We start from the raw sequence: 12,793 nt of genomic DNA, 5'->3' as shown, positions 1-12,793 counted from the left end.
TGGCGGAACCTAGAGAAAAAGTCTTTGCTTCTCCTCCATACCAGCCAAAGCATCCCTCTCCCTTCCCAGACCCTTTTGCCACTCTAATCTTTCAGAGCAAAATTTCCCTTGATTTGTAGTTAAAACGTTTCCCTCTTTGTGGGAAACAAAAATTAGTAGGAAGTGCAAGGGGGGAGCTTGGAATTCCTCAATTCTGAATTTTGTCTTTTTTTCCTTTCGCTGACATAGACAGTCTCTTCACACCATTAAATGCTTGCTGGTGGCTCCTGGCGCTTTCTCTTGAGGCATTGGTACAGATCCATTGCAGCCTCTGAAGGTTCATTTCAGTCCCTCACAGATGAGGTTCCTGGAGATGAGGCTGGGGTTTTATTTGGTAATGGTATTAGTTCAGCCTTGCAAAACATTGCTTGCCTGAGGTGAGTAACAGGTTTTGAGGGTGAGTAAAACACCGTCTGTCACCATCACAGCCAAGTACAGGCGAGGTGTCTGAGCTCCTAAGGGTTCTGAGCAGTTCTGGGTTTAGTTGTGCTGCAAGGAGTCATGATGGGGTTAGTGTGTTTGTGTTTGAAGTGCAGCTCTGTTCCTCATTGGTGGCACAGGAGAGGCTGGCAGATGTCACCTGTCAGGTGCCAGACACCTCTGCAGAGCTCCCAGGAGATGGGAGCTTCAGAGCTGGTTTGCACTGCGTGAGAGGAGCAGCTTTGCTCAGCTCCTGCCCTGTTTCAGGGCAGAAGGGTGATTTGTAAATCAGTTGTTCCCAGAACAACACAGTATCAGATGGTTGCCTTGATGCCAGGTGCTTCTTGAGTGGGATTTTGCCTCCTGGTCCATGGAAGCTTTGCCAGAAATGCTGCAAACTTCACGTTAATACTTAATTTACAGTGTTTGGGTTTATTGCACCATTGCATTCCTCACCAGAGAGAGACACTGAAATCCTCATGTCATTGGAAATTATCCTGGCAGCACCTGGAATGGGATTTCTGTTGAAATATTTCTCTTCCCATCAAGTCTGATGGTGTTTATAGAAGTAGAGTGAACCCCTATCTACCCATTTAGCCTTCACACTCCCTTTGAGTGAACTTTACTCTTTTTTCTTCCTGTTGTTTTTTGTTTTTATTTTTTTTAATTTTTCATCCCCTAACAAAGGTAAGATGGATGTTAAAAGCCAAAGCTGGTTTTCTACAGTAACAATGAGATGGTTTCCCAAGCCTGCACTGGTTCAGGGGCAGAAATGAGATCAAAACCTGAGTATTTCTGGCCTTTTCCTGTGGATTCCCTGTCTAAAGATAAAGCATAGAGGTCTGGGTGGAAGCATATTAATTAGGCTTCATTATCTCTGTCCGCCTGGCAATCATTTATCATTTCATAAATCTGAATCTGCAACTTGGAACTGAATAACTCATCTCAGTTTTGAAGTATCTTCTTTTGCCTTAATGTTTCTGAGACTTAAAATGCTAAAGATGAATAGAAATCACAAACTGGGACAAATGAGGAATATTTGGGCCTGACTATGGTTCTTCACAATGTTTCATGTTAGTTTCTGCTCTCTTTTTAATTGCCCCATTTGCTTCCTTTTATTGGATTCTCTTGATTTTAATGCAGGTTTTACTAATAAGGGAGCATTATAAGAAAAGCAATTATTTCATTTTTCTGTGGGTTCTACTGGATTTATAAAATGCAGAGATGAGAAAGACCAATTATTTTATCAGGTCTTCTCTGCTTAATTTCCAAATTATTTTCTACATTTTGATTTTTGACATTTTTCCTGGCCCAGTTTGAAGTAAATTCTCCAAGTTAATTACTTCTGTGCAAGTAACTTCCAAACTTGTTCTCCTAGAGGGAGCTTTGTAAATAATCTTGGTGCTTGAGCTTCTTTATTTTTAAAGCCTGAACACAAAGAATAAAATCTAAAAAAGGCTGGGCTTGCCCTTGTTGAAACTGGTGACCAAACATTTGCTATAAACAAATGTTTATAGATGTACAAGGCTCCATCAAATATTAATATATTCAATACCACCCAACACAAGGCTCAGTGAGTGCAGTTCTGCCTCTCCCTGCAGCTGTGGGGATGGGGATGTTCTGTGACCCTGAACGTGGACATGGCCACAGATGTTCCACACCTGCACTTCCCATAAACCAGTGGAAGCTGGGGAGCTCCTGCAGAGGTTATCCCAGGTATATTTCCTATTGCCATTTGCAAACATCTGCCCTGCTTTTGGCCCAGTTAAAATAATCCTAAAGAGCTGTGGTGGTGCTGGAATTGGAGCTGCAGGAATGCTGAAGTGTCCTGTGCTGCCCAGCATCAGGTCCATGGGTCTGCCTTTGGTTGAATTACGCTCACACTGAACCTGTAGGTAGAAAGTTGAGCACCTGGAAGGCTTCAGGTCAAGAATGGAGTTCAGGGGCAAACAGGGCTCTCAGGAATCAGAACCAAGGTCTGATGGTCACAAACCTGGGGTTCTGTGTTAGAGGAGGGGGAGTGGCTGTTGACATTTGCAAATGAAGGCAGTCAGCTGTTCTGTTCCATTGTGCTGAAAACAAATACACAGAGTTGCCTTCAAGGCTGCAAGTTCTGAGTCTTGGGGAGGAAAAGATGAATTTCAAGTGAAATAAATTTGTGCTGAAGGAACTTGAGAGCTCTGAAAAATCAGGTGGTTGTTGTTGTTACCGCATCAGGCATTCAGAATCGGGTCCCTTACATTCGACCTGTGTTCATAATCTTCCTTTTCTTCCTCCTCCTCCCTTTGAGCAGTGGGGAAGGGCTGTGAAGGACCTTAAGCTATGAGGAGACAATTCTGCCAGCAGATGTGGATAAGCCTTCATGCTTGGGGTGTTCTGAGATCAGTGGGCTACACCTCCCATAAAACATGGAATTGGTCCATTGACTCCTTTGGGTTATTTTGCAGGGGTGTAACTTTTGCCCTGTGTTCAATCCAAGTCATTGCACTTCTGCTCCTTACCCAGCAGTAACATTCCATTGCAGAAACAGCTTCAATTTATTGATTCTTCCTAATGGCAGAGAATCAACAAAGCACCACATTATTTATTAGACTGAAAGACACCAAATAATAATGTGTTGTTTTATATTAGATGATCAAGTGGAAGAGCCCTCAGTACCTTGGTTAGTGGGTCTGGTTGGAATGTTCATCTGGAACACAATAACTGGCTGTCCAGAGAGCTGCTTTGTCCTTAAGATGCCAAATATTTTTTTTTCCCTGTTTAATCCTTTTTCCTCCTCTCTCTTCCTGCTATATTCCAGTTCTTGCATGCACAAAATACATTTTTCCTTAATACCATTCAAGAACATCTCTGGAAGGACAGATTATTTCTGGAGGGTTTGTGTGGATTTCATATTAGCGAACCTGCTCTACTGAGCTCTGTTGTGTAAAGGAAGATTCAGTCCTGATAGTAAATTCTGCATTTCCAGAACTTAGGAATGAGAGATAGAGCTGTGGGATGAAACTGGAGGTTCCCCCCTGATCAGCTAGGCCTCACCCACAGATCAGAGACTGTTAGTAAAGATGCTGGTTGTTTTTGTGATACAAATGTGTGTGTTCTGGGATTGGGGTTGGGCTTCCCCAGCTCACCTGGCCGCAGGTGCACTGTGAGGTTTTGGCAGGAGGGAGCCCTGGCCTCTGTCTGCAGCGGTTTGGGCAGAACCAGAACTGTTCATTCAGTGCAGGGGCATCACTGCCCTGGAGACCTCTGCTCCTGCAGTGCCTGGGCACCTTCCCAGCTCCTGGGCGCAGGAACTCTGTCTGGAGCAGCATGTGGAGCTTGGAGATCTCCTTCCACTGCCCTTCTGCCATGGCACCGAGCTGCCCCACCAGCCTCAGCCTCTGGAATCTGCACCAGGATGCTGCTGCTCCTGAGGTGTTTGAGGGAGATGAACTGAATGGAATCCTGCAGGAAGCTGAGTCCACTCAGAATTGTCATTTCTTCAGAATGGGACATTTCTCTTTGTGTTGAAATGGAATGATGCTCTGTCTCCTTGGGGCTGCAGAGAAGGATGTGAGCCTTTCAGAAGCAAGTCCAGCATCTTTGAAGCTTTAAAAAATACAAGCTTTCGATAAAGAGAGGGAAGAACATTTGGGATGAAGCTTTGATAGGGTGCTGGAGGCAGGATCCTGAGGCCTGGAACCATACAGAAGACAGAGGGGGCTTCTCCACTCAACAAAGGAGCCCTGTTTCAGAGTGAAGCAAATGCTTTCAGGCTGAAGTTTCAGTGAAGTGCAGATGGCTGAGAAAAGATCTCAGACTAATGAAGTGCTTGGAATAAAAGCTTTGGAGCAGAGCTTGCAAATGCAACCACCTTTGACTTGCCTCTTTCATTCTGGAGTTCAGTAGCTCAATAATGCACACAGTACAGGAGATCAAGGAGTGGGTAATCTTTGCAGCTTTTTGCTCATCAAAAAGGTAGTTTTTTAGTTTAATTTTTTTTAATATTTGGTTGCATTTGCAGGTCAGGAGTAATAAAAGATGCATAGTGACACTATTTAACACATTTTAATAATTTTATCTGGACCAGTAAAGCGTTCCTGCATGGCCTGTGTTTTAAGCTCCAAGGATGAATCTCTGAAGCCTGCCATGTATCATGCTTTTTCCAAAGCTGCCCTGTGTGTGTCTGGATGGCTTTTCTAGTTCTGCATCTGGATTTGCTGTGATGTCCTCAGCAGGACAAGCTGAGTGTGTGTGAGGCTGTAGTGGAGCAGGGATGAGTGTCAAACCCTCCTCCTTCCCAGCTCTCCCTCCTGCCCCGAGTGGCACAGGGAGATGGGAATGGGGGTTGTGGTCAGTTCATCACAAGGTTGTTTCTGTTGCTGCTCAGGGAGAGGAGTCAGAGTTCTTCCCTGCAGGGAATCCTCTCGTGGGCGACAGCTTTTCATGAACTTCTCAAAGTGAGTCCATCCCGTGGGCACCAGCTCTGCACACACTGCTGCAAGGTGGGCCAGCCCTTCAGCCTGGGGTCAGCCCTTCAGGCTGTTCAGCATCACTTACTTTGTAATCACCAGTTTCCTTTCATTAAATTATTCACTGCTTTAGCAGGGAGCTCCCTCACAGATAGTATCAAGGAGTCATTAACGTTTGAAAAGACCTTTAAGATCATCAAGTCAACCAAGATGTGCCTGAGAGTACTAGTGGAGACCAGTGCTCCAAAATTAAAACATTACCAATAAAAGGGGTTTTTCTGTGCTGAGGTGGTGTGGCAGCACACAGGTGATGGTTACTTCCCTCACCGTGGGATACTGAGTGTCAGTTAATGAAAGTTTGTAAAGGACTTCGGCAGAAAGGTGTTTTAACATTTTAATTTAATAGTTGTCTTTTTCTTTACTTCTGCAGTGCCAAGACAAGCTGTGCCCTGCTCTGATTCCCAAACCTGTGAGCAAATGGATTGCTTTGAGAATGGAAAGATTTGTACTCAAACAGGCTCCCAGCAGCACAGGGAGAGGTACAGAAATCCCAGATTTTTCCCATTTTTTGTTTGAAAACATTTAAAGGGAGCATGGTGTTGCTGTGAGTAGAATGAACCTGTCAGACCAAGTGTTACAGTTCTATATCCAGGAAATCCTGCAGACACCTTTCGTTTCTTCAGGTCCTCAGCCCAGGCCTCCTCATTCCAAGAGGTTCAGAGACACTGGAAACAGTGCAGGAATAATATTTTAATTTTATGTTGTTTTTAATTTTGGATGTTTAATGATATCAAAGGCATTCCAGATGATTGCAGAAACAGGAAATAATGGAAATGTTACTACCAGCAGTGGCTGTCAGGTGGCTGAGGCTGGCAGACCTGGCAGACGTCTCCGGAGGAAGAGAAGATTGCCTTTGGATTCGGAGGATGAGGAGGAAAATGCATATGAGGATGAGGTAAAGGAGTGCTTCCTTTAAGGAGAGCTGTGAAAAGCAGGGGCAGTTATCTCAGAGTCCCTTGTGCAGTGCCAGCTGGGCTGAGGGAGCTTGTTCTGTACCTAGGGAATGGTCTGGGTCTGATCCTGACTTACATCAGTGATGGGAATATCTGTTCTGAGGAGTCACAGGGGTGGATGAACAGCTCAGGTGAAGGGAAAGTCAGCAGTTCACAGTAATAACACCACGTCCCCAGAATAACTGCATTCAAATACTGTTGTGTGATATTGCAGATCAGTGTCAAACCACAGGGTTTGTTTGGGTTTTATTGCATACTTGCAAGTACTCTCACTGCACTACCATAAACCTGTATTAGTGGTGCATAACCAGCAGTACCTCAGTTCTGAGCTGACTTTCCTTCAGTTTCCTGCAGCCCCTAACCCCCTCCTGGAGCCCTGTGCTCTGCTCCTGCTCATCAGTGCCTCTCTGAGCCATTTTATGTTTATTCACATAATGCAGGGTTCTGTATGGCAGAACAGGGGCAATAAAGCTGCAGCCTCAGCTGTCATGAGCAGTTTAATTCATGGTCTTGCTCAGCTTTTCTCTGGGATGTGGGTGAGATGTTTTAAGGGATGGATGTTTCCAGAAGTCCTTGCAGTCTTTCTCTTCCCCCTTCTCCTCGTTCTCATTAGAAACTGTCCCCCTGTCCCTTCTGGGGAGTGTTTGGCAGGCAGCTTTGTATGGCACACTTTGCCTGGTTTTGGTTTGCTCTGAGAAATGATGGCCTGGGAGGAATCAAGCCCGAGTTTGCAAACACACAGAAGAGATGGGAATGAGGGTTGGGCGTGGAATGTGACACAGAGAGACCACATTGTCTGGGGTGCTCATCTATGACAGGAGTTCCTTGAAGCCTCTGCTTCCTTCAGGGCTTCATAAATTCCTTTTTTCCCCCCTGTATCCATTCCCTGGCATAGATGGATGTAAGAAAGGGAAAGGAAAAAGGACTGTTCCAGTAAGGCTGCTGATGTGAGCAGCAAATCCTGCATTGCAGAAAGCAAATCCTCTGTATTGTAATGGAGATTTTGGTCCTGTGCTGCTCTTTAACATTTAAATGAACTTCAGTAGCATATATTTAATAACTTGTAAAGCACTTTGGGATACCAAGATCAGCATTATCTGTGTAACAGTCCCTCCTGATGTTCTTTCAGGGTTGTTAAAGAGGCAGCAATGCTGGCTAGCAGTCCTTTTAGTAACCTGTTACATCCCTATTGTACCTGCATTGTGAGATGATCGGAGGGAAGGAAAAACAATCTTGCTAAACTTCTTTTTAACATATCTGTGTCTAGGAGAAGAATAAATCAAATAATATGAAAAGCCGCAGAAACACTAAACCAATAAAACAAGGTGAGCTAAGCTCATAGTCTCTTTTCTTTAATGTTTATAGATTTTTTTAGTAGCTATTATAAAGTGAATAATAATAAACAGAAGAATAAAGGACAGGAGAGCTCATTTCACATTCAGAACAGCTTATTGCGTCCATAACCCTCTTACCACTGTCAGCTTCAGAGATGTATTAGCAGGAATATCCTGGATTTGCCTGCATAATGGACACAGGGTAAGGATCTGGAAGGAGTCAGCTTCATCCAGAGCTCACTGAAGATAATAAGAATCTTTTTTTCATTGACTTTGGAGAGCTTCAGTCACAGCCTAGAGTGCTAAGTAAAAAATAAATTGTAAACAACGTTATTGATTGTAGAATATGAGTTAAATGTGTTATATACCTTAAATCAGTCAGTATGTAACTGGGGGGGAGAGTTTTAATGTACATTTAGAATGTAATTTTCTGTGTGTATGACTGTGGTTCTACCAGAATGAATCCAAGTTGTTTCCATCATCTGGGAGCTGCCTCTCTAGGAGATGCATTGTATTATCAGGAGGTTATAAATATATGTGTGTATATAAAAAAATATTGTCAAAAAATCACTTGATTTTTAATTTATTTTATTTTAGGCTTATTTTAGCGGCAATTATGTGCCTCTCTGTGCTGCCTGTTAGTTTATATTTAACCCCTTATTCCTCTGTGAAATGTCAGGAGGAGGAATTCATTCCCACAATTTGAAGTTTTTCTGTCTTGTCCAGACCCTTCCTTGGCACCTTTCCATGGGCAGCTTGCCAGCGGTCCAGGTGCCACAGTTCATTTGACCTGTGATACAATAAATTTTCATTTCCTGAGGAACGAGCATCGTTTTCCTGTTGCTGGACTTTCCAAAAGCAAGCAAAAGCAGAGAAGGAAAGCAAAACCTTTCCTCAGAAGTTGAGTAACACTCTCTCTTCTGGGCTGCCACCGCAAACAAGGGAGGAGGAGGAGAAGAGAGGAGAAGCAGAGCAGGAGGCGTCAGAGAGAAGCGTTCATTTTCTTGTTGTTTTTGATTAATTAGTGCTTCCTGGAAAGAAGAAGGTATGGAACTGGTCTTCCTACTTGGAAGAGGAACAGATGCCAGCTGCTTCCCTAAAGCTGTTCAGAGAGGTTGGCAGCTTTTTTCACTCTCTTGCTGTTTTTCTCAGGCAACATTACAGGGTTACTGGCAGTCACAGGATGAGGTGGGACTGCAGACCACCCTTAAGCCTGCACTTGTATTTCTGAGTTGTTTTGGTACAAGTAGGCCAGGGAAACAGGCATTTGCCCTGGGCATCTCATCCCAAAGCGGGGTGTACAAAATGCTGGTTGAATCCCACAAATGAGCAGCAGCTGTTTGGATCTGCTCTCCTCTGGCCCAGTGGCTGTTAGGCTGGAGAGGGACAGCCTGCTGTCTGTCCCATGTCCTGTGGGGCTGAGCAGAGCCCTCCCAGCCTGTCCTGTGCTGCCCAGACAGTGGTGTGGGCACGCTGGGAGTGCCAGGAGGGAGGGTGGGCTTGTGTCAGCCACATGGCAGTGCCAGAGGCCTGGTCCAGCCTCGGTGAAGCTGCCTCTGCACCCAGGTAAATGTGCAGCTCCCAGTGAGCTCTGCAGAGCCCAGGGCTGTTGGTCCTTCCAGAGGGAGCTTAAAAGGAAAGTCCAGTCCTGCACTGGGTCATTTGCAATCCCACTTCAGGGTGCTTTTAAACTTTTGCTGTATTTCAACTGTCTCACTTGCATTAAGACTGCAGATAAATGAAAAGCACAAAAGTTTTCTGGAATAACTGTAAAACTGGGCTGCAGATCAAGCCTGCCTTGTCCCTTTCGCCATTTGAAGTTGACAAGTTACCTTTTGGTGGGGGTCTGGACTGACACAAAGTGATTGTGGCTTTCCCAGCTCTTTGATTCTGCACTGAGCTGGGAAGGGGATTCTTTTGTGTTTGAGAAGAGCTCATTTCTGCATCTGCTCAAAGATGCGCTCGTAACTAATTGCAACAGTGCAGTGGTTTTGAGAGATTAATTAGAATAACGAGTAAATGTGAAATAAGGTGATGGTGCCCTTACTGATCCCTGAGCCTGCAGCTGTCTGTTGGAGCCACAGTCACTTGGGGTGGGATTTTCTTCTCTGAGTTGAGCTTTTGAAACCTGAAATATAAAAATTGAAGCCTTAAGTATGTTGTGATTGCTCTGCAATAAATTTTGCCTTTAGGAATTAAAAACAAATGTTTCTTCCCCCCTCGCAGTATCAGTCATTCCCGCAAGGCCGAAATGGATTTAAAGTTGGAATGAAATTGGAAGGGGTGGATCCTGAACACCCCTCTCGATTCTGTGTTCTCACAGTTGCTGAGGTAGTTGCTTTTCTTGTCTTTGATTCCAAAAGTCCCATGTACATCTGGAATTATTTCTTTTTTCAATAAAAAGTAGAAACATAAGAGTAATAGTGCTTTAGTTAGTTAATTAATGCTGACACTGAAGGAAAGGTGTTATGTAATTAAGGGTCTTTGCCTGAAATCCTACTGGCAGATTTTTGCACTTGTAACTAAGAATAGCAAACCTATTAATTGCCTGTAGTGAACGAGTATGAAAAAGAACAATGCCACACAATGCCACAAGGCCCCAAGATTTAGTAAACATAAACAAGTCAGAATGCATTTATGCAGCTTCAGTTATGTGAAATCTGGGTTGATCTGGTGTAGACATTTAAGTTCTGGGGATGCTTTTGTACCCCAGGAATGTGTTCATGGCATGGAGCAGGGGCTCAGGGAGGTTCCACTGACCAGTTCTATTTCCAGCTGTTTGAAGTGGGGAAAGAGGAGCATGGAAACTGGGAGAGCAAATAAGTTATAGTACAGCTAGAGTTTCTGAGAAAGAAATGAGATCCCAAGTTACTTTCTCTGTAAGTGCAGACATGAGGGAGTGTTTCATAAGTGATTATTTTTCTCCTTTGTGACCCTTGGCGATAATCAGAGCTTCTCTCCCTGTAGGTCCAGGGGTACAGGATGCGACTGCACTTCGATGGTTACCCAGAGTGCTACGACTTCTGGGCTAATGCTGATTCCTCAGACATCCACCCTGTGGGCTGGTGTGAAAAAACAAGCCATAAGCTGCTCCCTCCTAAAGGTATGACAGAAAATAGAGCGGTATTTGGGATATTGGGAATTAGGAGAAACCATAAATTCCTTGCTACGATGTCCTGGCTCTGCATATTTCATTTTTAGTGTGATTTCATCGTGGAACTTGATCTGAGGGGCTAAAGGGAAGAGGTTTAACTAACACAGTGACTCACAAAAGAGCAAAATATCTTCTCTGTGACATTCCTAAAGACTGACATTGTTAGTTACAGCAGAAACTCTGGATTGAATGTCTCTCTGTGCTTCAGAACATACTTATTTTCTGCATTCAGTTCTTTCCTGCATTCAATTTCTAGAAACATTTGAAGGTTGAGATTAATGATTGGACATTATAGCGAATAAGAGAGAGCTGGTTTAGCTGAAATGCACAGCCCCTGGAGATCATAGCAGGGTAGTTTTCATGAAAAGTTCATATTCTTTCCAGGTAATTTCCACTTCTGAAAAACCCCCAGAATGTACCAGGGCCATGTAAAACAGTCTTTTTTCTCTCTTCCTAGGTTTCAAGGAGGGAGAATTTAATTGGACTTCCTATCTGAAGAGCTGCAAAGCTCAAGCAGCTCCAAAAAGCCTTTTTAAGACCCTCAGCAGTGTAAGTGGTGATGTGGAATAGAAGGGGTTTCAATAGGTCTGGTGCTAAGTGAGTTTTGACCAGAATATTTATGTGGTTTTAATATGCTTATGTCAGAGGTACAGCCATGGTACAATCAGATGCAAACTACTTCGTGCTGTGTTTTATTTTTTAGAAAGAAAATTAGTACAATTTTTCTTCCTTTCCCCAGTCACTGACATTCCAGAGAAAGAATTTGTATTTTCCTTCCTTCTTAATGCTGGAGGAAAAGATTTACTGAACCATTTATTAAATATATTACAACCGTCTGTTTTACTGTGCCCCTACAGTCAAGATATTTGTGTCACTTTCATGTAATTTAATAATTTCCAAAATAATTTCTGGATACCAGCAGCATGCTCATGTGTGCCGTGCGATTCACTATGGGGCTGTGGATCTTGAGCTTTTGTCATCCTTCCAAGAGAGCATCCCAGTGGTGCTCTCTCAGTTCCTGTGAAATCTCCATCCCATTCCGTGTTACTGGGATGGCACGAAGCCCTCAGTGGGTGGATTGGAGGCTGCACATGGACAGTCACTGCCTCCAGCAGGATCAGGGCCAGCTCTGCCCTGCTTCCCACTCAGGCACTTTGTCTCCTTGAAGGCTCCCCTAACTTTTCCACCAGTAAAACAGGATGTGCAATGCCCATTATCCTCAGCAAATCACTGCAGGGTGTCTCAGCCTGGGAGGCTGCAGTGGTCAGTGTACCTGGAAATTCTGGTTTTTGAGCCACATTAGCTCTTTTTTAGTAATAGTCATTGCCAGAACTCATGGAAAATCCTGTCTGCAAACACCTTGATAGTCACTGTAGCGTGTTTTGTTCTGTGGGTTTTGGGATCAAAGGAGTTTATAATGGGGATTTCAATGGCTTGATCAAGAATGTGGCTGATTTCTCTTTCCTGGTGTCCTGTTCCTTAGCCTGTCACACCTTCTGGGTTTCGTCTGGGAATGAAACTGGAGGCAGTGGACAAGAAGAACCCATCCATGGTTTGTGTCGCCACCATCACAGACATGGTGGAAAACCGGCTGCTGATCCATTTCGATAACTGGGATGAGAGCTATGACTACTGGTAAAAGACTCTATTGCTGATACATGGCTGAAGGTAGACTGGCTTTGTTTTACATGCAGGCCCTAAAGCTGGGATCTTATATCAGTTTTCAGGCATCTGAATAATTACTTGGGGTTTTCACAAAGAGCCAGTTGCCCGGTAGTTCCCTTCCCATTTGTGTGCTGGGCAGCTCAGTGCAGAGCCAGTGGGGGTTGCCTGAGCTGGCTGGGAAGCACTGGAGGTAAGAAAACTTGTGGTGCCTGAAGGGGCTCCAGGAGAGCTGGGGATGGTCTTTGGACAAGGGATGGAGGGACAGGACACAGGGAATGGCTCCCAGTGCCAGAGGGCAGGGCTGGATGGGATATTGGGAATTAGGAATTGTTCCCTGGCAGGGTGGGCAGGCCCTGGCACAGGGTGCCCAGAGCAGCGGGGGCTGCCCCTGGATCCCTGGCAGTGCCCAAGGCCAGGCTGGACAGGGCTTGGAGCAGCCTGGGACAGTGTCCCTGCCATGGCAGGGGTAGAACAGGATGGACTTCAAGGTCCCTTCCAACCAAACCATTTCAAGATTTACTTTGTATTTCCCTTTCTTTTGGGACAGCTTGAATGCCTTGAAAACCCAGTGTTACACATTCTAACGAGGCAGTGCTTGTCTTCTACACCGTGATCACACCCACTGAAAGCATCTGCTCACCCAGCAAAGGCCTATCAGACAGCATTTGAAATCCTGCCTTTCTTTTTGCTTTCCATCTGACTGGTGCCAACTTTCCT

At 44.6% G+C, this 12,793-nt stretch overlaps 1 protein-coding gene across 3 annotated transcripts in view; it reads left to right on the top strand.

Moving 5' to 3' along the window:
• Positions 1-5,345: 5,345 nt before the first annotated feature.
• Positions 5,346-12,793, top strand: part of LOC128947995 (lethal(3)malignant brain tumor-like protein 3) — a 30,364-nt gene continuing 22,916 nt past the window's right edge. For 2 of the 3 annotated variants that reach the window (XM_054292546.1, XM_054292544.1), the window contains exons 1-8: positions 5,346-5,449; positions 5,757-5,865; positions 7,191-7,248; positions 8,283-8,371; positions 9,484-9,588; positions 10,225-10,360; positions 10,869-10,960; positions 11,895-12,046. In XM_054292546.1, coding sequence (XP_054148521.1) covers positions 5,388-5,449; positions 5,757-5,865; positions 7,191-7,248; positions 8,283-8,371; positions 9,484-9,588; positions 10,225-10,360; positions 10,869-10,960; positions 11,895-12,046 — 803 coding nt within the window. In that variant the 5' untranslated portion in view covers positions 5,346-5,387. The remainder of the gene's footprint in view (positions 5,450-5,756; positions 5,866-7,190; positions 7,249-8,282; positions 8,372-9,483; positions 9,589-10,224; positions 10,361-10,868; positions 10,961-11,894; positions 12,047-12,793) is intronic. The other variant, XM_054292545.1, reaches the window with a different exon arrangement.

This window comes from Melozone crissalis, unplaced genomic scaffold (genome assembly GCF_028551555.1).
Source record: "Melozone crissalis strain CALT ecotype California unplaced genomic scaffold, PUWL_Pcris_2 ptg000111l_1, whole genome shotgun sequence".
NCBI classification, from domain to species: Eukaryota; Metazoa; Chordata; class Aves; order Passeriformes; family Passerellidae; genus Melozone; species Melozone crissalis.
The sequence above is the reverse complement of the archived record's forward strand: the minus strand, read 5'-3'. Positions and strand labels throughout refer to the sequence as shown.